General features: G+C 40.1%; 1 protein-coding gene across 1 annotated transcript; it reads left to right on the forward strand.

The window, feature by feature from the left end:
- Positions 1-1,794: 1,794 nt before the first annotated feature.
- CD200R1 (CD200 receptor 1) lies at positions 1,795-21,425 on the forward strand. Its single transcript, XM_075491812.1, has 6 exons — positions 1,795-2,052; positions 15,428-15,736; positions 16,362-16,613; positions 17,730-17,826; positions 18,791-18,842; positions 20,152-21,425. Exons 1-6 carry the CDS (start codon positions 1,965-1,967, stop codon positions 20,314-20,316), a joined length of 963 nt encoding a protein of 320 aa, XP_075347927.1. The 5' UTR covers positions 1,795-1,964; the 3' UTR covers positions 20,317-21,425.
- The last annotated feature ends 4,439 nt before the right edge of the window (positions 21,426-25,864 follow it).

Raw genomic sequence — 25,864 nt, forward strand, 5'->3', positions numbered from 1 at the left:
GAGTGAGCTCTGTATAGCACTTGTTCCTAGAAACCCAGGCTTCAACCAGAAAGTTGCTCCCAAAGCATCTTAATGACATCTTAAATAATATTTGCCTACCAAAAGAATCCAGCTGTCTAAATTCTTTTTCCAAATGAATTCCTATAGGAATGGCAGAGACCTTTCATTACAACAACTTAAAGTAAGACTTTTCTTATTTAGAAGATAGTTTGCTCTCTTCCAAAATCTCCTCTATCCCATTGCATCTTTTCATTTTTTCACATCCATGCAGCAATCATCTATCCAATACACCACATGTCTGCACGTTTACACCACCTTAGTTTCCTTTTGTCTTTGCATCAGATTTGAGCACTATTTCTTTTACATTTGAGGCCTCAGACTGCTTACATGTTGCCTACTTCTCTCTCCAGCCTTGTATCTTAATCTCTACTCACATAAGCACCTTTTCTTCCTCTCCATGCCCTTGTCTAAAATATAGCTACGATATCTATTCACAAGCATTACTAATTCCTAGATCAATGGTAAAAACTCAGAAAATGAACCAGAGTGTTACTGTGAAAGGCGTATTGAAAACCTCAGAACAATGCAGAGGAGTGTCAAAATGTTAAATTGAATTTAAAAAATCAGGTGGGAAAAATATACAGAACGCCCTCCCACACAAAACTGTAGTCAATAAGATGATCCTGGGACCAAGATGACCCAGCTGAATTTCTGTCTTACCTGATTTTCTTTATATGATCATTATCAGTCTTTTTTTACTTATTTACGTAGGACCTTAATTCACACTCCTCTATTCCAGTGAACGTCAATGCAGACCATTTTTGAACACCAGTCTGATCAAACAAAATTACCAGAACATCAGACTACAGTCATCAGAACAGCTTGCTGATGTTCACATGTGGTGTGCAGTCCTAGCTCTTGAGCAGTTCAATTTCCTGCCAACTTTGATCTGTTTTCTGTCTTTACCTCTTATGTCTCTGTCCTCAGTGGTAATTATTCTGACTTGTAGCTTTCAAGCTGGACACTTGAGGCCTTTTCTCTACTGCTGGCCCACAGAACTGTGCTGGGGAAGTGCTGTGGCTTAAGAAAGGAAAAGAAACCCTGAGTCTGAAATTACTAGATCAGTGAGGAAGTGGGGAAACAGGTACAGTATTATTTAAAAAACCCCACACAACAGTATTCTGAAAAAAACAGTTTTTCAGTGAAAGATGCGGGCCAGCTTCAATTTCTGTATTATTTCTGTTGAAAGTATGTAAAATAGGCTTTTCTTTCTCCACAAAACTCAGTTTCTCCCCCCAGGGTCTGGAAAGCCTTGTTGTTCAAGATGAGAACTACGCTGCCAGTAGTTAAGTAGCTACTGAAGGGAGAAATCATTAAAAATGTCACTTACAGAGAAGACTTGAGACTGCTTATTTTTTTGAGGGAGACATGAGGAGGAATTTTCTTGGAGGCAGTGACAAAGAAGTGACAAAGAAATAGCAGCAGTAGTAGTAGTAGAAGTAGTAGTAGTAGTAGTAGTAGTAGTAATAGTAGTACTGACAAATATGAAGAATAATTTTCTCTAGCTTCCCAAGACTAAGATTTCCTTTTTGATATTAAACTCAGCCTTGAATAATCTCCTCTGCTTTTACCCCCTCTGAGCTCTGCTGCAGGGTTTATCTTCACTCATCAGCCTCCTGAGGAGAGCCAATGAACGGAAGGCAGAGTTGTTCAATCTGTTTCCTCAGTGTTCGTCTAGGCTCTCAGCACAGGAAGCCTAGCTCTGAAAAGTCAGAAGGAGGAACCTCTCCAGCTTTGAGGAGCCAGTCGATCAGGAGCACACGCAACTAGAGGAGAGGAGCGGGAAAGGGGGAGAGAAACCACTGACATTGGCTGCTGAGGATGCACTGGCAGGCAAGAAATACACCCCATGACCACAGCTAGGTTGGTGGCAGGATGGATGGAGTGACGGAGCTGCCTGAGCCATGAAAGCAGGAGCCGACATGAAGATTGCTGTGAAGACGGTGTGTGTTTTTGTGCTGCTCACCATCACCAAGGTCACGAGAACAGTAGGTGAGTCTAACTGGGACCAATCAGCCATCGGGACGGAAGAAAGGGAAATGTGCACAGGTATTTTCTTTCCATAAAAGCTATTCATCGTGCTGTGACTTTCTTTAATGGCTAAAAATTATGGAGCACAACTAAAACATGCTTCCCCAATATCCACTCCTGCTCCTCTTTTCTTAGTGGTCACAAGGCTGCCAGGCATTATCCCTGTGACTTCCATGTAGGCAATTATTTAGTGACCCTTAGCTGGGAATGTACCATTTGTCACGGAGAGCCTTTTTACTCGAACCTCTAAATCCACATCATCTGAGAAACTGATCCATTTGACATATTAAAAATATTCCCCAGGAAAGCGTTTGTGAACTTGAAGCTTTTGGCCATGTGGTTTCTGCTGAAGAGAGGCTGCAGATACTCTGAAATAGGGCAGGGATCTCTTGCGTCTTTCTGAGGACTGGTGGAAGATCACTGATGCACGACAGCAGGGAGCAGTTTCTGGAATTTTGTTCTGAGGCTAATGGGCATGGTCAGCATCAAGAGCGGGAAAGGCTTTTGTGCCAAAGACAGTGGCACTCCTAAGCCTTTCTAACCCCGTCTTTTAGTGTAGTTGACTTAGTTTTAATATAGTTCAGTTACAGCAGTTAATGTCTCCCACATACTGTTCATTTGCATTTCTAGAGCTTGTGCTCTTCCAGACACCACGCAGCAGTCCAGGGACTTGGTAATGGAACTAGGGATTTGAGCAACAGTTCCAGAAACGTAAAATGTCTATGTATAGAGGGAGAAGGCAGATAGATCTGTGAGATCCAAATTAAACTAGGGACATCTCTGAGTAATATGTAACATGCATGTGTCCATTCCTATCATTGACAGATAGAACTAAACTGCATGGACATGAGTTATTCCATTCCACTTGGCCAGAAAATAAAAATGGCTCCTTGGTGATATTTTAAAGCAAAACGCATGCAGTCATTGTTGGCAGTGAAGGAACACCCATCTATAATGTGTTTGGCTGATCAAATGAGGGATCCAAAATGGTTACCTCAGTGCTACCCATTGGAAAAAATTGAAATATTTCACAAACATTATTAAACTTTGCATTGGTAACCTCACAACAGGCATGCTGGAGGTAAAAAAACTGTCCCTATTCTGTAGGTAAAGAACTATCTCAGAATAATACTGAGGAGCCTCCTCAGGGTCCTACAGACATATTATGGTAGCATCAGAGACAGTCTACATTTTTTTAATACAGCTGCTCAAAAAGTAAAGGAGTATGGACATGTCACAAAATGTTGAAGAAAATGGGGGAGACAAAGGGGAATCCTATTGGCAAAAACTCTTTTAAAAAATGGACTTTGCTGGAAATATTAAAAAAAATCAAAAGCCAAAAAGTTATTTTTTCACCCAAAATATAATTGAATTTTAACTTCTTGGTGTCTTGGTGAATCAATGATATTCCCCTTCAAAGAACACAGAAAAAGATGTTGAGTTAAAATCTAATTTCATGCTTGAACCTTACCCTCTCCCCCAATAAAAAGCATCCTACTTTTGATGGGAAGTTTTTAGCTAACACTGCTCTTAAACTTATTTTCTTCAATATTAGGGTGGCTGTTCTGAGCAAGATGTAGTGACAAGGTTTTTTTCTTCAGAGATCACAGGCTAAATGTGTCAAGCTGGTCCAATGTGCGTATTCTATCCAGAGAATTTTAGTGCTGTAAGAAGCTCAGAAGGAACTATGTTCCCCCTTCCGAAGACTAGAGCAAGCTACTCTGAATGAAATAAGGCCATGTAAAAACTGTTGTGTGTAACCAGGCTTTATCTGCATTAGCATGTTCCTTAACATTTCCTTAGCATGTTGTTTTGTGTGGTTTGGTTAGTTTTTACAACAGCGGAAGGGGCAGCTCAGAAGCAAGGCTGAGGTCACTTCATGATTGTCGTATCTAGGTCTGTCCCCAGGTGGAGTTGGATAATATGCTACTGAAGCTGCTGGTGCATGACCTGTACTAACAATCCTTCTGCGACAATCCTCATACTAGCAGCAGTGGAAAAGACTCAAAATTAAAATCTTTTCGGTCACACTTTGAAGACTTCTCTAGTTTAACTAAGCAGACAGGATACCTCAGGTGGCGTGTACATACTCCAAAGGAAAGGGGATGAGGGAGGGCAAGATCTTCCATGAGAGGGTCATGCAACATATCTCTTTTTATTGGATCAACATTTGCAATGTTGGACTGTGTAAGTCCTGCATCTGCAGTTGTATCCTGTGACAACAGATATGACTAAGGGCTTCAGAGGAAGCTGCAAAAAATCCATTTTTAGTAATAAGATGTGATTCTCTATGGTTAGTTCAGTTTTATCAATAGTAAAAAATTGAACTCAGTGGCATTGCATCAGTGCTGGAATTAGAGTGTATGAGGTGAATAAAAGTGAAGTAGATTTACAAAGCAACCTGGCTAGAGTTCAAGTTTACCTGCATACATAACTTTCTTGAATGCTACTGCTTTCATTTAGTTTCTTTCCTTAATATAACTTGTAAATTCTCTTTCACTAGTGTACTAGCGTTTTATTGCCTTCTTACTTTCTCTGTCCTAGTGTGTTTCTGTGCTCCTGTCTCTGTTGCCTCCTAGTCTAGTTTACCGTGGAATCTTGCTCCAGATACAAAAAATCATAGACTAAAAGCCTACTCTGGTAAACTTACATTTGCCTCCATTTCACTATTTCTTTGAGGCTCCTTTGGGTCTATGTGCTGCGATCATTCTGACTTCTTTTACCCTAAAAACACCTGAATCCAAACAGCCTGTTTTTCTTACCCAAATTCTTAAAAGACAATTCTGTACTGTTAAATTAAGCAAAAGTTTTCTCAGAAGACATCTAAATTGCCATAGTACAATCTTCAAAGCATGTCCTTGTGATATTAATGTTTTACTTTGCTGTGATCCAAATGCAATATCTGAATGTGTCTAGTTTCAAAACCATGGAAACAAGGAAGTTCAATCTTGCAAGTTGACCACATACTCCATGACTACAAAATAGATTTTCTTTAATTGGGAATGCACTTGTAGAAGTACATGCTACTTAAAACTCACAGTTGATGTATTTTGTATTTAGAGGCACAATCAATCATGAGAAAAAAGTGCAGGGAACCTTATGCTGCCTTATCTTTCTATTAAGTAAGAAAATGCTAGGAAAAGAAGTACTATGCTAAAGCTAACCACTAAACAAGGTATGACTGAGATTTTAACCGTATAAAAGTGAGGTAATAAGCGTGTTTTCACAGCAGTCCCTTATTGGCTCTCTGCAAAGTATGAAAAAGAGAGTATACAACCTATTGTTTGCAGACAATGATCTATTTTTGTTTAGAACAGCAGGAAAATGCAAATGCCACTTAAGCATAAATAAACAGTACAACTTATTTTATTCTTCTCATGAGGAAGAGAGTAAAAGGCCAAGTTCAGCATGCAGAACAGAATATAAATCATTCTGTATCTGTTTCTATACTGAGAAGTGGGGGGCCTTTGCACTTTGTTATACATGGTGTCACAGTGCTACTCTGAAAGCAATACTACCCAAGGCACTTCGGCATCCAGTGTAAATCCCTTTTCCCCTCATCCATTCCAGCTCACGGTCTGCAAGGATGAAGATCTACTTACTCTGCACACAGAAGTTTCTATACCAAGTTTAAAGTTTACAACCAGAGTGATATAATATGCGACAGCTTGTTAAGTTCAGTGATGATTTATCATCAGTTGAGGATTTGGCCAATGGTGTTTGTTCTGCAAGCTGGATGACTCTAACAAATCATTTAAACACCAACTAATTCCTTCATTAAAAAGTGTACCCATCCTTTTTTCGGCAAAGTCATGTTTATATTGAGACATAGCCCATTTACATGAGGGTAGAAACAAAGCCTCAGAAAGGACCCCTACATCACTGCATCAAATCACCTTTTTTTGCAGGCATTGTATCATGACACACTTTTCATAAACAATCTGAGCACCAAAAAAAGCACCCACCTTATTAAAAGGCTGGTTTTAATCCTGATTAAGGCAAGATTCTCTATTCTAATTTCCAGCCTAAATCTGTTGTACTACCTATTTTTATTGTTATTACATTTTGAGCTGCTGAATTTCAGCACGCATCTACCATTCTACTCATCAAGGTTATCTGGTTCTTTTTGTGTGACATTTCCATTCTTTATATTAATAATGCTATATTCTTCCTGCTTTCAACAAATTTCCTCACACACTTCTGATACAAATGTCAATGCCATTAGTAAAACCATTAAACAGAATTACCGTAAAAATCATCTGCTGAGAAACATTATTAGCAAGCTACCTTCAACTTGACACCTCCTTTTAACACTGCCTTTTGCTTTCTCTCCTTAATCCAGTTCTTTACCTATCATGTTTCCCTCCATTTGTCCCTCTATTCTTCAGCTTAATTTATGATTTTCAGGAGGACACTGTATCAAACAGCATCTCTAGCTAGGTTAGCCTTAACATGTTTCCTTTGTCTTCAAAATCAGCTGTCTTGAATGACTGCTTGAAAGGATACTGGAGAAAGCTAAAGAGGATAAAAAGATCATAGAAAAATCAAAAACTAAGAACTGGCAACTGCAAAGGTATATTCCACCTTGAATGGAAAGACTGAAACCTTAGGTTCGTTATTAAGTTCTCTCAGTGTGCTCGCCTCTGCAACATATAAAGTCATATTGAAGTTTGCAATCTAAAAAAAATCCAGCCATGCTGCAGGCACTTCATACTGGAAAACCAGAGTTTACAATGACAAAGTGTATTTTTCTGGCTGTGTTTTAAGGTTGTTATTTCAGCGTGTATGAGAAAGCAGGAAAGACATTTATACTTCAGGTGGCACAGTAATGGTGGCAGAAAAGAAGTGTGTTGAAAGGAGAACAAAAGAAGAATTTGAGTATGAGAAAGAAAGGAATTTCTGAAGATAGGAAAAAAGCCTAAATCGAATGAAATAGGAATAGGACATATTTTCAAGGAATAATGACGAGTATGGATAAAACAGCATGAGTGGGAAACTAACAATAAAGGTATAAGTCTCTCATTGTGTCCTTTTAACAATATGTCCACGCTGAAAAAGCTGTAATCACAGCTTCAAGAAAACAGGCATATGAGCTCAGGCCAACTAGTTCATATATTTCTGTCACGAAAATTAGAGTAGTCTAACTACTTACTACTCACCCGACACGCAGGGCTGGTTTTCAGCCTACACTCTGTCCTGTGCTGTTGTGGCTACATTTTCAGAGTCACAAAGCTACCATATATAAAATTCTGTCAGTACTTTAGCAATCCCTACCCTAGCACGAAGCACTTCTATTTGTTTATCTTTCACTTCATTCCAGACAAGCCTTGCTAAGTGTCACAGGCACTCCGTGGCAGTAGAACGAGAAAACAGATGCAGATCTCAGCCTCCTCTATCTGGCCTCTTCCAAGCATCCAGTACTGCCTTTTTGATTATGACTTGCTATGACTCATATAATATTCCAAGATACAGTTAGTCATTTTCTTGTGGTATGATCATTGTTTCAGTTCATTATACCTTTAATACGTCACCATCTGCAGTGTGTGGGGGGGAGATGCTCCAAAACACTGTGGTAGGTTGTTACTGTAAGAAATAAAGACACAATAGGATTATGTCTGAGAAAGTAAAGCAGTCTCTTTACAGTGCGAAAAACTCTTTAACAGCTAAATTTCTGAAGAGGCTGTCATGGAACTTGAGTCATTTTGGGGGCAAGAAAAAGTTCTACTGTGGGTTAAAACCTGCTATAAAGAATAAGAGGCTGGAAATCTTTCCTATTTGAAAGCGATCAAAAGCACTTTCAAGCTGCATAGCTGTCTGATTTTGCAGTGATTCCCCTGAAAATTTTAGTGGCTTCACAATCAAATTTTCCTGTTTTTAAAATCTTTCTTTCTCCTTTTACTGTGAGAAAGACTCTGAGAAACAGGAGAAATGACTAAATAAGTGACACTGCAAAGGAACTGGTGCAACTCGTTATCCATGAGAGCTGTCAAACACACTACATAAACCACGGTAAAAAAAACAGAGCAAAGTCTTTCCCCCAATCTTTTTCAATTACAGTAATCTTAGCATGACAACAGTAACCAGCACTTTTTTGAAATACAAATGTGAACTCCTCAACTCAGTTTGTTTTTTCCTGAGAGAGGATATGTCCATTTTCAAACATAAAAGTGGAATCTGTCAGTGCATTGGAATGTGCACTCAATGCACTGGAATAGGGCTTGAGAACCTCCTCAGACATGGCTTAAAATCTTCTTCAACAGTCAAGGAGAGACAATGAGGGATGGCATAATATTATTGGTATTATAATTAGATGAATTTCAGAGCCTGGAGTCAAATTGGAGGAACTCAGTCTAAAGGCCTCCTACCCTACCCACCTGTTAGATGAGTCTCCAAGGTGAAACCTGCTCACGATGGATTTGCATCCACAACCAAAATAGGATGGTTCAGCCTGGAGCTGTACAGAACTCCCAGAACCCGACTCACCTATTTTCTACATCAGTGTGACAGACAGCACGTACTCCTGGGCTCCTGAGCTCTGCTCCTTCTGGCTAACAGAAAAAATGATTGCCATTTTCCAGAGTCCACTCATTTGTGAAGCATAAGACTGAAAATGAGAAGTTGTTTACAATAAATGTGTAGATATACGATGCTTCATTTCACCTCTCTTGTGTGCAATTAAATAGTTAACAGTACTGACATTTAATTATCGTCCTACGGTTATCATCACACTGAGATGAGCTTGATAGCTCACACCTCTTCAAACTTCTTGTTCTCTGCAGACCCACTGAGAGTGAGGCCTTTGCTGCATTGGTTATCTGCTTTTTCTGCTACAGCAAGCTGTCAGTTCAGCTCAGCTATAACATGGGATTTCACCTTGAGAGAAGTAGCAGTGCAACGTACTGGCTTGTTTCTGAGCCTTCATTTGAATAGATAACTGCTGACATGTATGGCATATATGCCCTGATGCATTGGTCATAAACCAATCAGCTGTCACAGACGACACTTTAGCAACTGACTTTTAGCCATTTTACAGTACAAAAGCAACATTACAGAAAACAGTGGTGGAGTGACAGGTCTGAATTAAAACACTTGGAGCACTGAAACTTCCCTCTTTAACGGAGTGGAATACTTTTGTTTGTTTAGTTCTCCTGCAGAGCAGACACACACTCTTTAGGTTTAGTGAAATTCCCAGAGGGAAGGGGAGATTGTGTCTTCCCTCAGAGCTGCTGAGTACATACCCAAGAGTGCAGGCTGGGTCAGGCAGCATACGGAGGGCAAAGAAAGCAGATGGGGAGAGCCTGGCAAAGGGCTTGGTTGGAGCAGACTCACAAGAAGTCATAGAAATGATGGAAAAAGGAGCTCAGAAGAGATCATGGGGAATCTGCGCAGCCTGACAAGTCACCAAAAGCTGGTGGAGTAGAAGAGAGGACTTTGGGAAAGAACCTGTTCTGTAAAGGCACTGAGAGCAGGGAAGATTTATTTTCAGGCCTTTTTTTTTCCATGAGTATAGGTAGCAATTCTGAGTTCCCTGAAGAGCTATCACTTTCTAGCATATTAGTTTATGTTCTAATAAAACATACTTTTAGAGACTAGATGGCTTTTGGTATGCTCACTAGAAAGAGAAAGTAGGGCATGTCCAACTTCAGCCCAACATGAGGTCCTATCAACAGCTCCAAATTGAAGGAAATGCTATGGCTGACCAGGAAGGACAGGATAGGGATGAGGATAATTTCTATTTACAGAACTGCCTTTGTGCTGGTTGATCCCATAGCTATTTACAGATTAATTCTTGAGAATATAACACTTTGGACTGCTTTTAAATAAAGCTAACTCTGTGGTAAAAACCAGCAAGTCTTGACATCTCATTAGACTATATTCTAGATTGAAATAAGGCAAAGAAAGGTAAATCCTCTTTTCATTAGAAACTGTCATGAAAATGGCTGACACTATTCTTTATGATTTGGAAGCTTCTCATCAAGTATTACCCAGGCCCAGTAATTTTGCTTGTGAGTGACAAGATTTTAGCTCACACAGTTCAAAACCTTAAATTATTTGAACTTGGTACTATGCTCTGTGGTAAAATGAAGCAGAGCTCTCTTTTTGCATATGCTTTCTTGGGAGAATAGCAAGCATGCTGCAAGATTTCTGCACCACATGATAATGTGAGTGAGCATCTATAGAAATGGAAGCACTATAACCATCCACATGGCTGACAAGCAGGGCTAATGAGCAAACGCCCAGCAGAACTATCAGCCTGGCTACACTGGTTTTGGGACTTGGTCTAGTAGGTATCCACAGCACTCTGCCATCACAACATGCTTCCATGTCACACTGAACCAGAAGAGGATCAAAATAGGTGCAGGCTCTGCAGTTACGCCTTGCTCCCTTACCTTTTTTTTTCTTTCTCTGCCTTCAACACAGACAGTCAGAGTTTTAGAGAGTTCTTGGGAGAATGCTAACAGGCTAACAGGGTCATAATATAGGATAAAACCTCCTCCTAATAATATTATGTCTGTTCTACAGAGATAAAAACATATTCCCTGTTCCACCTTAAGAGGAGGTCTTCAAAGTCATTTCAGAAATACAAATTAACCAAACCTTTCAGGACTTTTTGCAAATCTTCTTCTAAAGAAGTCTAAAGATCATGTTTCTAGCAGCATGCATGAGAAAAGAAGCAAAGCAAGGAAGAAGTACACAATTCATATTTACACTAATGCCACTTACCTGCACTCTAGCAATGCAAGAGGGCAGTACAGTGAAAGCAGTTTAGTTTTATTATGTTTGTAAGGCCTCTTTCCAATAGTAGGAAGGTGTATGTAAGGATAGGATAAACAAGAACATTTTTTACTAATTAATCTACCACCTGGGGAAAAACTCCTGCCTTGCTAAAAGCCTTCTAAACTAATAACAAGATACAGGGGAATTCAGAATCCTTCTACAAATTTGTCATAAACCTAAAATTGTACTTAAACATGATTCAGCAGATTTTAAGCTGACTGATGTGGCTTATCATTTGAAGTGAATGGTACCTGATTCATTCAGGGGAGAATATGACAGAAAGGCATAGCAGAAAGCACCACTTTCACTCCCTCTTTCTTGACGCACACAAGCCATTATGCTGGGGAACTTGTACATTGCAATAGGCTGCTTAGGAGATGCAGAGTTGAAAGACAAGTAAAATGATACTGCTTTAATATGTAAATGAAAGTGTACACAGTTAAAATATACACAACATTGTCATTCCTGCACAACATTTGCAAACATTATCCAAAGAAACCCCAGCCCCAACACACAGGCTGTTTGAATGCTTAGGTTTGCTTAGTCATTTTCAGATGAGGTCAGCCATACTGATGACATGCTCAGAGCTCTGAGGCTCTTGGCAGTGTTAAACTGGGAGAGGAAGCACTTTGTTCTCCAATTTTCAGAGACATTCATAGAACTAACATCCAGAAACCATCGTGAGACAAAAGGCTTCTTTTAGTTCCTCTCCTGGTAAAATCATCTGAGTTTAAAACACACACCTCACATTTTCTTGAAATGCCATTAAGCAGAAAAATCTTGTCATTTAAAAACACTTCCAGTGTAATAATGTGTCACAGAACACTGTTGACAACTGAATTAAGGAAACAAGCATTTGTGGGGCTGGTGAGTAATTTGTGTATCAGAAAATGGTGTGAATAGATAGCACTTTTCTTCTTCAGCTGTGCTTGGAAACATTAATCGATGAATCCTGGCAGTGCTGAGCAGCAGGAAGCTAAGTATTATTTCCTTTATTTAATAAAAATTGGAAGTGGATGGCTTCAGTGAAATACTATCCCCACCTAATTTTCCTCTTCTACCAGCAAAAAAAAACCTTCTCAGAATTACCCTCTGATTTCCATGTGATACAGCTGGAGTAACTAATATATTACAGCACTGTATGGTGTGGTGTAGTGTAGTGTGGGGCAATATTGCAGCTACACCTCCTATCAATCTGTAGGAGCTAGGTCTAGGTTTGGAAATGTCTTCACCCAAAGGATACTTAATCCTCAAAATGAAAAGGCAAAAACCTTTAAAGGAATCTTTAAGTAGTTAAAATGCAGTGAACTGTGTTTATTTTGCAAGTTAGAAATAATTTCCCGAGAACACAGTTAAACAGAAGGAAAAGTGGTTCAGCTGGAATGGTTCATTCACCTAGCTTCCAGAAGATAATGAGATTTCAGACAATATTATTAAGGTAAAACGAACTGTAGTTTTCTCAAAGAGGCTCATAGTAATGATTTGACTAATAATTTGAAGTTGATGCTCATTAAGACCATTTCTTAGAGTGTTGTGAATGTTCAGGAACTGGGCTTCACATTGTGCCAGCCAGCAGAGGTAATAGAATTCCAGCTGTGGGTGGCGGATAGAGGAACACAACAAAGTCAGGTCTGGTACCTCTGAGGAAGACTTTGACAAAGGTTTGATTAATCACGCAAAACTTAGGTCTTCTAATTCTTTGCATATTCCAGCTGAACTTTCAATTGCCTCTTTAGTATATCTGCTTGAAAGGTTTGGGGAGGGGTTTAACATATTTGGAATAATTTGTGAAAAACTCATTTGTCAGTACAAATCAGGTTGGTTAACTTTTGTTGTCCTTTCAGATTAATGCATGGTTTGAAAGTAGTACTCTGACTTTCTCCTCACACACAGCTCTCAGCATGCCACTAAAACCATTACTCAGCCCAAGGAAAGAGCAACTCGGGGTTCCACCAGAGACACAGAGCACTCAGAGACCAGTGGTTTACAGTCTCAAAGTTTAATGGTCACCTATTAGAAGAGGAAATGAGTGAGGTGGTAAATGGAGACTGGCTTTGACTACAACTATGGTTATTATTCCTATTAACTCATTAATTGTTGCACCTAGGAGACTTTGGAAAACAAAGGTTATTTACCTGTAACAGGTCTTCTTCAGGCCATTATTTATACACACACATACATTGTGGATTTTTGGGGTTGTTTGCTTTTAATTTCAGCAGGACCCAAAGGACACAAAAGTCCCATTCCCTCACCTACTCTTCACACAACCGGTCCCTCAGACTCTTGTTTTCTCTCAGTCTCAAAAGTGCCTCACAAAGGAGGGTGGGCTGCATATATAAGTGTAAGGAACACTAATGCACATATAAGCAACTCATCTTGAAGAACAGTTACAGGTAACCTTTCTTTCATCTCTGAGTGCTTGTCCACATGTACCTTTACTGCAAAAAAACCCCATCACAAAATACTTTATTAAGGAAAATGTCCCAATGTGACTAGTTGAAACAAAGCAAAAGAACTGACTGTCCCAAAGGTGGCATCATGTTGAGAGGCTTCAATGTCACAGAAACAGTGAAATGAATCTTGGGGTTAGAAACTTGACCCCTTGGATGTGTCAGCTGAAGACACAGGCAGATGAGGGGTCCCAAATCTGGTCAAGATAAAGAGAGCAAGCATGATTCATGTTCAATATGTGCAAAAAAGAATCAGTCCTGAAAGCTTGTGGAAAAAGAAAACCCAGGCAAATTTGTTTCTTGGCTAAGAAGAAATTCAGGGACCCATAAGCGGAAAAAAAAATAAAAAAATTAAAGGCAATGCTGAGGGTGTAACTTGTCTTGAACAAACACAGCACACAGAGAAGCTGTAATAGTAGCCTGGCTCTCCACCTTTCAATGGCCAATGTGATAACTTCCAAAAAGGACAAGAGGACTAGGTTCAAGCTTTTCCATACAGACATCTAGCTTCAAGTACATAGTTCATGGATCACGAAAAGATAAAGAGAGGAGGTATGGTGCCTGACTCCAAGCAAGAGTCATCTTTTAAAACCCAAGAGTCAGTGTCATAGAATGAAAAAAAAACCAAAAAACCAAACATGTTTCCAAGCAAAAGCAAAACAGAATTCAAGAACAAGACATACTCACTATTAGAGAGTCAGCACAGTTGATACATCAACTGAAAAAAGTTTCTCTGCAATCTTAGCCTTGCAAGCAAGAGGCACAGGGATATGGGCATATTTTACACCTTCATAGCTATGTGCCTGGCACAAAGATGGGCAGGACTTACATTCGTGTCCTATGGGGACTGCTGCAGTAAAAAAAGTACAGTCACAGTGTGAATGCATATGTACACATTGTGTACACTCATAGTGTGAATGTATATGTTCTCAAAGATTCAGAAAATGAAAAAGCACCCCTGAGACACAAGGCAAAAACATTTCCTCCTACACAAAGCTCCACCATAGTTATTTATGTTGTGGTCATGTCTGGGAGGTATAGACAAGGCCTTTGCCCACTGTCCTGGTTTCAGTTGAGATGGAGTTCATTTTCTTTATAGTGGCTGGTATGGGGCTATGTTTTGGATTTGTGCTGAAGACAGTGTTGATAATACAGAGATGTTTTAGTTGTTGCTGTACTAGTCAAGGACTTTTCAGCTTCCCGTGCTCTGCCAGGTGCAGAAGAAGCTGGGAGGGGACAGCCAGGATAGTTGATCCAAACTGACCAAAGGGCTATTCCATACCACATGACATCATGCTCAGTATATAAAGCTGGGGAAGAAGAAGGAAGGGGGGGACGTTTGGAGTGATGGCGTTTGTCTTCCCAAGTAACCATTACGCGTGATGGAGCCCTGCTTTCCTGGAGATGGCTGAACACCTGCCTGACCATGGGAAGTAGTGAATGAATTCCTTGCTTTGCTTTGCTTGCGTGCGCGGCTTTTGCTTTCCCTATTAAACTGTTTTTATCTCAACCCTCAAGTTTTCTTACTTTTGCTCTTCCGATTCTCTCCCCCATCCTACCGAGGGGGAGTGAGCGAGCGGCTGCGTGGTGCTTAGTTGCCGGCTGGGGCTAAACCACGACACCCACAGTGTTGGATTTTGTATGAATGCAGAAGTAAAAGTTGCTTATTTCATTGGTAGCAACAGTCCCAGGGAAAAGTCATTATCATGTGACCAAGTGCAATAGTCACATTTCTATCATTTCAGCCTGTAAGTGGCAACTCACTGGAGGATTTGCCAATAGAAACACACTATTCAGATGCTGAACTGCTTAAGACAATGGGTAGGAGTAGGGCTTTCCTCCAGTATCTGTCTTATCCACTAAGATGAGCTGTAGTGGGAAATTTGTTGATAGTATTGAGAGGGTAGGCTGTGATATGCCACTGGCTCCGTTATCCACAGCTGTAATACAAGATGACAGACAATTTGCAGATGAGCACAGACAGGGCCTCACACTGGCGTGTAACAGTGCAGGTATTTCTCTGTGAAGCACAGCCCAGAACTCCAAGGCTATGAGTGACATCTCTGGACACCTTCTCACACGTCCTTCTCCTTCTTTCTCTCCTTCAGGGAACGACAGAGTATCAGCGACAGTAGGTTACAGCTCTGTACTCACCTGCTCTCCCAAATCAAATATAACTATGGTAACATGGAAAATAAGCCCCAAGGTGGGAGGCCCCTGCACGTTGGGATACAGGGCTGATCAGAACAAGACAGACAGAACAACCTGCAGTGACAGCGTGAACTGGAAATTCAGACCAGACTGGAATCCTGCCCTTGAGATACGGCAAGTGGGAATAGCCCATGAGGGAAATTACACCTGTGAAGTAGTAGCAAAAGAAGGGAATTTCCACACGACCTACCACCTGGCCGTGCTAGGTAAGGGAGTCCTTTCTCATTTTACAGTTTTCCAAAGGACCATGTCTGGGCCTGGACATACAAAGCTCCTCTCCCCATGCGCCGGGGGATATACTAATCCAATATACTAACAGAGGGTTCTGCATGTGCTTCTGGTTATCCTGTAGAATCAATCGTTAATACACTAATTTAAGAGAACTAAAGCATGTGAGAAGAACACCTCCAAATGCTGAGCTATTCTATCAAACATGGGATGTTCTTATCCAGACAGTAGGAGCAGACCCATTTCCTCTTATGCTGGCATTCAGGTACATTTTAAACCACGTGTACGATGGCTGCTCAGGACAAAAGTCTAGTTCAGCCCTGTATTTGGGATAATTCCCTGCCGCAATGCCCAGGGAAACCTCCCCTAATGGTACATCACATGAATGGGGTAACTCACCTGAAGGGGGGAGAGTTGTCCAAAAGGAAAAAAGAGGCACGATCTTTGTCTCTTGTGACTTTGGCCCACGTCACTGTAATGGGATGGCACCTCCAGCCTTATTCTCTTCTTTTCACTGGGTTCATTTTGGGTAGAGAACAAGAACGTCCTATCCCAACTGTGGCAAACTAACTCCATGCATCTCCCCTTCCTGATGCTTTGCAGTCCCCCCCAGGCTGGCCCTGTACTGTGATGACCACGGGAACCCCGTGTGCGAGGCAGCAGCAGGGAAGCCGGCTGCTCAGGTCTCGTGGGTCCTAGAGAGCAACTCCACCCCCAAGGAAGAAGGCCATGACAATGGGACAGTGACTGTTCTCAGCAAGTTCACAGCATACAGCACCAACATGACTAATACAACCTGCATTGTGTCCCACCCAGCTGGGAACCAGAGCAAGTCCATAGCCTGTCGTCCCTCAAGTAAGCTTCCCTTTGTGCGTTCGGCATTCAAAATCCTGGTTAGCCTTCTGTTCATGCACTAAGACAAACATCAGTGGCACTGGCAGGATTGCAGCAGGAACCATGCAGCTGAGCTGAAGCTTCCAGTGAGAAATTTGTCGGGAGGGGGAAGGATAAACAAAAGTGCTATCAGAACTGTAAAGTTCTTTGGAAATTCTAGGAAAGGAGATGGATGTAGTGGTCTTCCCTTCCACCGATAAGGCTGAATGGAAAGGCACGATTATTCAGAAGTTCATGACACACAAAGGTGTCAATGATGTGATCACCTAGATCTATGTATTGTAATCCAGTGGTACCATTACTGGTTAGCCTCCTGTGCATACTCTTGTTCCTTCTAGGAAGGAAAATCTATAAAAGCTACAAAAACCTTCAGTGAAGTCCTATGTAGACAAGAGTACTATCCCCAACTGCCTTTGCACAGAAATATCACCAGCTTGTTTGTGTTCTAGAAACTATTTCCTAATGGTTTCTTCCCTAAGAGGGATATACATAAGTGTGGTAGTATTCTTTTGATAGTAGAAACTTCGTTGGAAACAGAGACAAAGCAGTCATGGTCTTAGTGTTAAAGTAATCACTTGAAAGCAGAATATCAGCAAATTTTTTTTAGATGCAAATGTAAAGTCTCTTGCTCAGATTATGGTAAGAGAGAGAAAGGGAACCAACTCATGTGGCCAGCAGAAACAAATAAATCACTTCATTCCGAGTTGTGAATGTCTGATATTGTGTGACATTTGGTTTCTGGTTTTTGCTTTTTTTGTTGCTTTTGAGAACTACATGAGTTGCAGTACTGAGATATGCTGAGTCCTTGAGAGGAGCTCAGGCATGGCTTAGTGAAAAAATATCATGAGTGTCTCCTGTGGGATTTGTGGGATCTGCTTTTGTCTCTGACACAGACTCCATTTGTGTTTCTCAGACAAGCTTCATTACTGACTTTCCCTTCTGCTGAAGGGGATTATATTTATTTTATGAGCATGCTGAAAATGCATGTATGTGCTAAAGCAGCTTTAAACTTATACTGAAATAATAAAGAAACTGAGCAGTAAGAAGATATAACTAAGACTAACTCTTTGTGTTTAGAGGACAACTTTATCCGGTATGTCTACATCATTCCTTGTTTCCTGAGCATTATCATCTTCATGGCTGTCATTTACTATTTTAAGCTCCACAGTGACAGGTATGTATGATAGGGTGCTAAGGAAAGATTGTCTAGTGCTAGAAGAAATCTTTAAGTATGATTCTGTCAGTCTGTGCTGCTATGAATAATTGAACTACATCAAATATTTCTATACTGCAGACACTTGCACACATCTTGCTGATGTGTGCTGAATCTTCAGCAATCTTGCTGAAGCTTGCACACATCTTCACTGAATAATACACCTGAGTAAAATATAAATGGGCAGAAGTTGGCAGAGGATCCTCATTGCATTGTCTGCTACACTAAATGGGAGCTCTTCATTCTAATAGGAAACTGGGAGAGTAAAGCTGTTCTTCAGATATAGTGATAGTCCGTCAGTGTCTCTTGTTTAGACCAGGGGGTTGCTTCTGCTGCCTAATAAGTTCTATCAAGTGCCAGAGGACTGACCAGTGCTATCCTGCCATATCAACAGAGGGGACAGCAGATCATATCTGTTTTTATGAAAAAGCTTCCTGGGTGAAGCTGGACTCTAGCCCCTTTAGGTTTGGCTGTGGAGAAAAAAGCAGTTCCAAGGAAAAACTGCAGAAATCATTTGTGCAGAGAAAGGCTGAATTAGCACCTCAGCTATATTCCCTCCTTCCCCTATTCCCAAACTGTTTTTCTCCCAAACCTTGTCCCTCAGAGATGAAGAATTGGTTCAATACAATTTCACTAAGTGCGAATTGTACATCCTTCCAGAGGGCTTTGATTTTAATCTTCTCCTTCCACTTTGTGCTTAAGCTCCCACAAACATGAGAAAAGACCTCTAAAGAAAGTCAGGGTGCCGTAATTTCAGGATCAAAAGTCAAGGAGAGAGAGACAGGGAAAGGCTTTTTGGCTTTATTCTTAATGACAAGAAAAAGAAATGTTTCATAAGCCTGTGATCAAAGAAACCAGGCTGTTGTCCAGCCAAACCTAGGATTGAGGAAGGAATTTGCTTTAATACTTGTTTTCTTTTTCGCAGACTGTGCCATAAAACCAAACCTCCTGAGACTGCTCCTACACATTCCCCACAGGTAAGGAGAATGATGCAAATTAGACCATCACCAAATCAGGGATCTTCTGGTAGCCCTGAAAACATGGTCAGTAAAGGAAAACCATTAGTTTTTTACTCTCTGCTTTCAGCAGATGCTACTGTGTCTTATATGTTTGCTCTTAGCTGTATCTCAAGACAAAACAAAGCCTATCATCATCATAATTTTGACTTGGAGCAAACATTAGAGACATGTTCCACCAGCAAAGACTCAGCAACTGCCATCCTTTATCTTAGCAAGGTGTGAGTCCCACCACATCTCCCTGCTCATATCAGATACACTGATCACAACTGCTGTAGAAACAATACTCAGGAAGGATACTACAATATCATGGGTTGGGGAATATTAAGAAAGCTATTAGTAAACAAGAGGATTAAACAACAAAATCAACAGACATAGGGAAAAAAGAATATCCCTCTTGATGTCCAGAATGATAACGTGCAAGTTTTGAAGGCCACTCTTTATCTTGTATGGTCAATCCACAAAGAACCAACCATACTCAACACAAAACATTTTATAAAACAATGGAAAGAGTGCTGAGCTGCAAGCTGGGAGGTATTCCTGAATTCCCTATGCTGTTACAAGCTTCCTGTGTAGCTGAGCAATTCACTCATCAGCTCTGTCTCTCTGTTCTCTGCTACCAAATAAAAATAACAGCATTTCTATGCAGGCAAGATGTGTTACATCTATATTGTGAATATCTGTGCACCTACAGTAGACACTAGGCTCAAATACTGTCATTAACTTAAAAAGGTGCTTCACTTTCAATTTCTGAAAAGACTTAGTCAATTCTAGTTATTATTATTCCTCCTGTTCTGCTGCCTTAACCTCCCAGTTGTTGCTGACAGACGCAGTTGCGTTAATGTAAAATAATGGGTTAAGTACCAGTGTTCTTGCTGTCATATCACACAACTTTCATTAGCCTGTCTGTAGACTGAAATTGTAGACTGATGGAGAAATCAATCATTGTCAAGACTCTAGCATGTTATTTGCTTTTTCTATAGAATTAGACCCTGATACAATTTTTTTCAGGCCAAATTAAGTGGGGTAGAAAGGGAGGAAAAGGAGGCAGGTAAACCAATACCTCAGCTTTACCCTCTAAATCTTTGACAGAAACAGCAATACACATTCTTTGGCAGAAAAAAGCAATAGTTTTTTTCTTGAGTCCAAGAGGAATAAATATGGGAGCACTATTTCCCAGTTACATTCTTCAGTCCAGACAAAAGACTTGCAGACTCCTGCCAAACTAAACTACTCCTTGCATTTACAGTTTTTGGTTTTGTTTTGCTAGGATGACACAGTGGAAGTGGAACCTTATACTACTTATGTGCAGAAGGAAAACGTAATTTACAACTCAGTGTCTGATCTGACAGTGGGGCAGAATCTTCCACCAGCAACAGTTACCAGCAACATGAACGATTCAACAACACTGGAAAGGAAGAGAGACCCTTTATAAAAGACTGGTTATAGAAAGAAACTTCTCAGAGGATTTCTTCAGATTTTGGGGCAACATAGCTCACTAGGTCTGTTCAAACACCTGTGCTTGCTGATGAGTCTGTATAGTTCTTTTTTTCCCTGTTTTGCCTTCTTCCTTGGGAAAGGAAACAGGTTTCCTGTTATTCCTTGGGAAAATGTGACTGACCTCATGCATAGTTTTTCCTGGAAAAGCTGTTGTGATCAGTCTTCCCTTTGCTGTTCTTGCCTTGGAGATCCTAGTTTTGTCAGTCACTTCTAGGCATTACTTTGATGCACTTGACACTATGTTGCACACATTTGGGAGATGGGAAGAGTGTTATGTCTGAACTAAAATGAAACACTCTTCAATCAACAGCCACTTTTTTCTAATTCACAAATTACTAACGTAATGGCCTGAGTACTGATCATCACAGAATAGCTCAAACAGGGGAATATATTGATAGGGAAGACCTTTAATCCCTCAGTTCTGAAAATGGAAATGAGTGATGAATTTAGAAGGTCATCCACTAAGAAAGAGACTTCGCTAGCATGATTAATTTACATGTTAGGTTCATATTCAGTATTTCTACTAAATGTATTAATTCTGTATTTCAGGTTATTGTTAATATTACTTTTCCATAAGATTCTATGAAGATACGGTATTCCTCTCTTTCTTCAGAGTATTGGCATTAAGATACTGTAAAAGAATTACGTTACTCAAATCTGGTAAGCTACTTTTAACAGAAAGAAACATCAAATATTTCACAAAACAAAACAAGCTCAAATATACCTTCTGTAACTGTGCAATAATGTACAAAAAGGATAAAACGCTTGCTAATTCTAGTCATATTTATTTTAATTACCACAACTGAAGATTTTTTCCATTCATAAGTCTAGGTGTCTTACTGATATTCTTTTAAATAAACTTAAGTTCACTTTTTTGTATGTAAATTAGCTTATATATCTTAATGTGTCTCATGTTGAGGTGACTTCTTCTCGCCTTCCCAAAATATCCTTTGGGAATGAGTCAAACAAATTGTCCTCTATATACTAGCATTTTGGATTGATGCCTTACTAGCTAAGGCTTTACAGTAAGAGTAAAGAAATCCATTTGTAAACCTCTATTTACTGTCTCTTATTTCAGTATTTTAAAAGACTGACTGGGTACTTGGTCCAATGGTAGGATCAGAAGAACTACATTTTTCCTTTAGACCATAGAAATGTCTTTGCCACACATTGCTAGCGCTTTCTTTTGAGGTAGCCTCCCAAGGACTATGACCCAGTGCTTGGAAAACAGACTTCTAAATTGATTGAAGTTTCTAAGTGTATTACTGGTGTAAATGGATACAATTGGTTATTTATTCTTATTCTACCAGCTATGAAACAGCCATTTTTGTCCAGGTGCTCTCTGCATGCAAATATTGCTTTTCTCTGTTTCTGTGTGTCATTTTGGAATGGAAGGGATCAAAGCTGAATATCAAGCAGCTATGAACAGAAAGTTTTAAAGGAACCTCAGTTTCCAGTGACTTACCAAGGAAAAGCCAGTCACCTCAGTCATAATCCTCTGAAATTCCCCACTTAAAGGAGATGTAATACTGGCCAGTGATCTTTCTTCCCACCCAAAACCAGTGTCATCACTTCTTAGACTTTTTTCTGTGGACTGGAAAGTCATTTATGTTGTTCAGTGTCCATAAAGTGGGGTTCATCCTATGATACAGCAGCTCTTGAAGGTAGATTCTTGCCAGTCTATATGTAATATGTTTACAGAAGTATAATACCTGCTAACCTGCTGTCTAGCTGTAGGGTTTTATGATCCTTTACAGGCCTATTACACTGGACTAAATCGTATATGTTCCAGACCTGGATGTTGCTAAGTTGCTAACTGGTTGATTATTTCCTTCATCCTGTACTTTGTTCCACATTCAGGCCTGCTGTGGGCACTTTGAGTCAAAAGTCATGTAGGCTGCTAATGATGGCATGTATGTCTTCTGACCTGAGGCCCAAAGCAGCCAAGTGGCTAGAAGGCCAAAGCAGCCAGCACAGCAATTAACCCTGCCCTTTCATGTAGGCAGGAAGACCACTGTTTCTGTGTCTAACTGATTAGCATAGCCGAGGATGTAGCCAGATCCTCTGCAGTAAGTTGGCAGAAAACAGGTTTTTAGTTTGTGATAAATAATATGTTAAGAGTCTTATGTATACACACATATACAAATACGCTCTTTGCTTGTAGCAGCACAGAAGGTCTAGAACAGACAGTCCCTTCCTGCACTCCTCTTTCTCCATCAAGGTACTTGCTTCTTCTCTTTGCAATGTGCTGCTATTGTGCTGCAGTCATCCTCCATGCAGAAGTGCTGTGTTGACTGTCTTTTAGCGGTCAGGCAAGCCTGCCCTATAAACTCCCCAGCATGTTGCAGACTCACAGGAAGAAAGTCAGCAGCTTTTCAGCTCCTCCCATAAAGAAATGTTTTGGCTTTAACCACATTTACCAATGCTATCTCTTGCTGCAACATTTAATTTTACTTAATTTGTATCTCCCACCTTTACTGCTATATTTTCTCTTCACACATACATTCCAGTCTCTTGACAGTTTACAACTGCCATTCCTGCACTAATCGGGCAGTTAATAATCATGGTTATCTTATGACTATAGAGAGTCCTGAGCACCAAGCTCACATGCACATCACGTCAGCGGATTCTGTGCTGTTGTGCATCCACAGAGCAGCTGCACACTGAAGTGCAGCAGGCCTCCTTCAGACTAAGGGCCTATTCTTTAAGATGGTACTGGCAGTGCTAAAAAATGGATGCACTACAAATCCTGAGGTTGAACATAGCTTCTGTACATACATCAATTCTTGCGGCTCTCTAACCAGAAATTATTTCATGGGAATAAAGTCAAGCCCTTCATCACCCATTACAGCAACATGTAAGATTTCGTTAAATTGCAAATTTTAGCAGCAGGGTCATTATATCATAATTTACCTGCTTCAAACAGCTTTCCTAACAACAGAATCCATTAAAAGTGGTGTTTCAGATATTACCCTGTCTCTGCACCCCAATGGGTTTCAGGACTTACAACTACATTCTCCTGCCAGTATCACCTACTCATATTTGTGGTTTACTGCTTATAGTCTAGTTTGTAATCCTGCTGTCCATCATAGACCTTCTGGTTCAGTGTGTGACTGCTCTGTAGTTCTGCCCAGCTTACTTCCAGTTATGAATTAAAATGACTTCAATATCTTCGATTTTCATCCTATTGGCAATGGAAATTTAAGTTTTCACATTAGAGCTGGATGACTTTCACATGAGCATTGACATAGCCACCTGCCTCTAGATGTAGCAGGGACTTCCTCACACAAATCTAGAGAATGAGTGTATTTCCTTATACAAATCTAGAGAATGAGGGTATTCGCAAGGGAATGCTAAAGAAATGTTTTTCAAAAAACATTTCTTACATTTCTTCTAATTTATTAAAGCAAATAAAATTCTAAAATCTTTATAAGCAGAGTAAAACCTGATTCATATTTAGCTGGTAGGGAAAGAAAAGTATGGAATGCATTTAGTCATAACTAGAAAGAAAGCTCAAAAAATACATTTGCATAGAAAGAAGCTACACAGTCAGACCAAAACCTATTCACAGAAAATACTGAGCAAAGAATTTTCACTACTGAATATATTTCACTAGTGAATATGTAAGAAAGGCTTCCATAGCCTAACCCATTCTCCCTTGCATTCACTATTGAGAAATCATTTCTCTCTGACAGACTAAAGATGCCAGCTAACTTTGACCACATGTTAAGTTTAAAAATAATTCATCTTGTGCTTTTTGTCATTTACCTCAGATGGGACACTCTTCGGTTAGGAAACTGCATAAACATCCAGAAAGGTACCTCATTATGTTTCTTCAATGTCTTTGCTTAACTTCTGCAATGACACCTGTTCCATAAAAATGACATTTTTTAGGGTGTGGGCATACTGGAATTACTGCTAATTATAGAGATCAGATTGTGTTGTAATTCCCTTATAGTTCCCATCATCTGTCTCTGTCAGCGTTGCCCCTCAATATATACTTAAAACTGTAGGTTTTACAAGGCAGATGCTATCTGGAGGTTCTGAGTTTGCAAGAACCTTGAATAAATGGATCCTAACCCAAAACTGGGGCTCCAACACCTTGTGAAAATACAAATAATACACAGAATCTGCAAACTGAGCTAGATGAGAAGTTTGTTTGCTAAGTATTGTGACTTATATTAGCCAATTTGCTCCAGGAGATATGGCTTGCATAAAAGCTTCCTCGCTGATCGGTACACATTAATCTCTCCATACCAAAAACTGAGAATCACACCTGCTTCTGTCCACAGTATCACAGATACTAGATGCAGGTGCTAATGCTATGCAGCAATGTTCTAGCCTGAGTCATCAAACTCGTAACACTGCACTTTGTTCTGCCAGTTTTCCTCTTTGTAAGAGCATATTCTTATTACACTGTCTACCAGTCCTGCTGTTTTTCACATTTATTTTCTGAACTCCAGTCATTATTGTCTAGGTGTTAGTATTAGCTTTACCAATCAGTCAGCTCTAAAACACTAATATATCGACAAGTCCATAGTGAGGAGATGCACATAGTCAGCTCTCTTCTGACAGTATCAATATACTTGCTCCAGAGTAGCTTTTATATAAAGAGGTTTGTACTCAAAGATCCAGAAGCCTGAGGCTGTGCCCACTCATGGTGCCTGTTGTTTCTTGATATATCCCTCAGGTTTACTACAACTTGCTGGAGCCAATACACAACAGAAGACCTACACCTTCAGCCTGAAGGCTATTCTCCCTTACAACCTGTGCTTGTCCAGCTGAAAACACTGGCATTGCACTGATGCGGTAACAAAACTTGACCTTCTAGGATGAGTAAGGGTTAAGTGTTGCTATTTTTAAGGAGAAATTTGAAATTGAGGCGGACCTGTAGAATGATTGCAGTAGGATACCTAACAAGAGAAGTTCTTTTGATGCCCTATTTTAGCTTCAGTTATCTTGATCTTCAGCCTCCCACAGCTGTTCAGTAAGGCAGAAGCCGATATCTCACTGTGGTAAATTGTGGGAGAGAGAGGAAAAAGGGAGTTCACAGCCCTGCTGCAGAAAGTTATAAATTTGTTTATTCTTGATCAATGACTCTAGGGTTTTCCCCTTCACCTCAAAGCCTCTCAGAGAGATATATATATATTTTTTTTTAGCTTAGTATTTTCAGGTGATACATTCTGGGAATAAGAAACATTCTGGCTATATCCAAATGAAAATGGTAATTCAGGAACACCTATTATGACCACTAGATGACAGTTTCACCTCACTCTATGAAAAACACTGCCATCGCAGAAGCATTAGTTCTCCACATATTCTCTTAGATTTGGGATTCTAGTGACTCATTTTCTTACATGTGAAACTTCATTTGTGACAGGATGTTCTCACCAAAAAAGGCGTTTTCCCTTTGTGTGCATGACACTATCAAGCAATAAGGCAATTCTAAGGAAAATCAACAAAAATAACATACTATGCACCAA

This window comes from Mycteria americana, chromosome 1 (assembly GCF_035582795.1).
Source record: "Mycteria americana isolate JAX WOST 10 ecotype Jacksonville Zoo and Gardens chromosome 1, USCA_MyAme_1.0, whole genome shotgun sequence".
In the NCBI taxonomy this organism is placed as follows: domain Eukaryota; kingdom Metazoa; phylum Chordata; class Aves; order Ciconiiformes; family Ciconiidae; genus Mycteria; species Mycteria americana.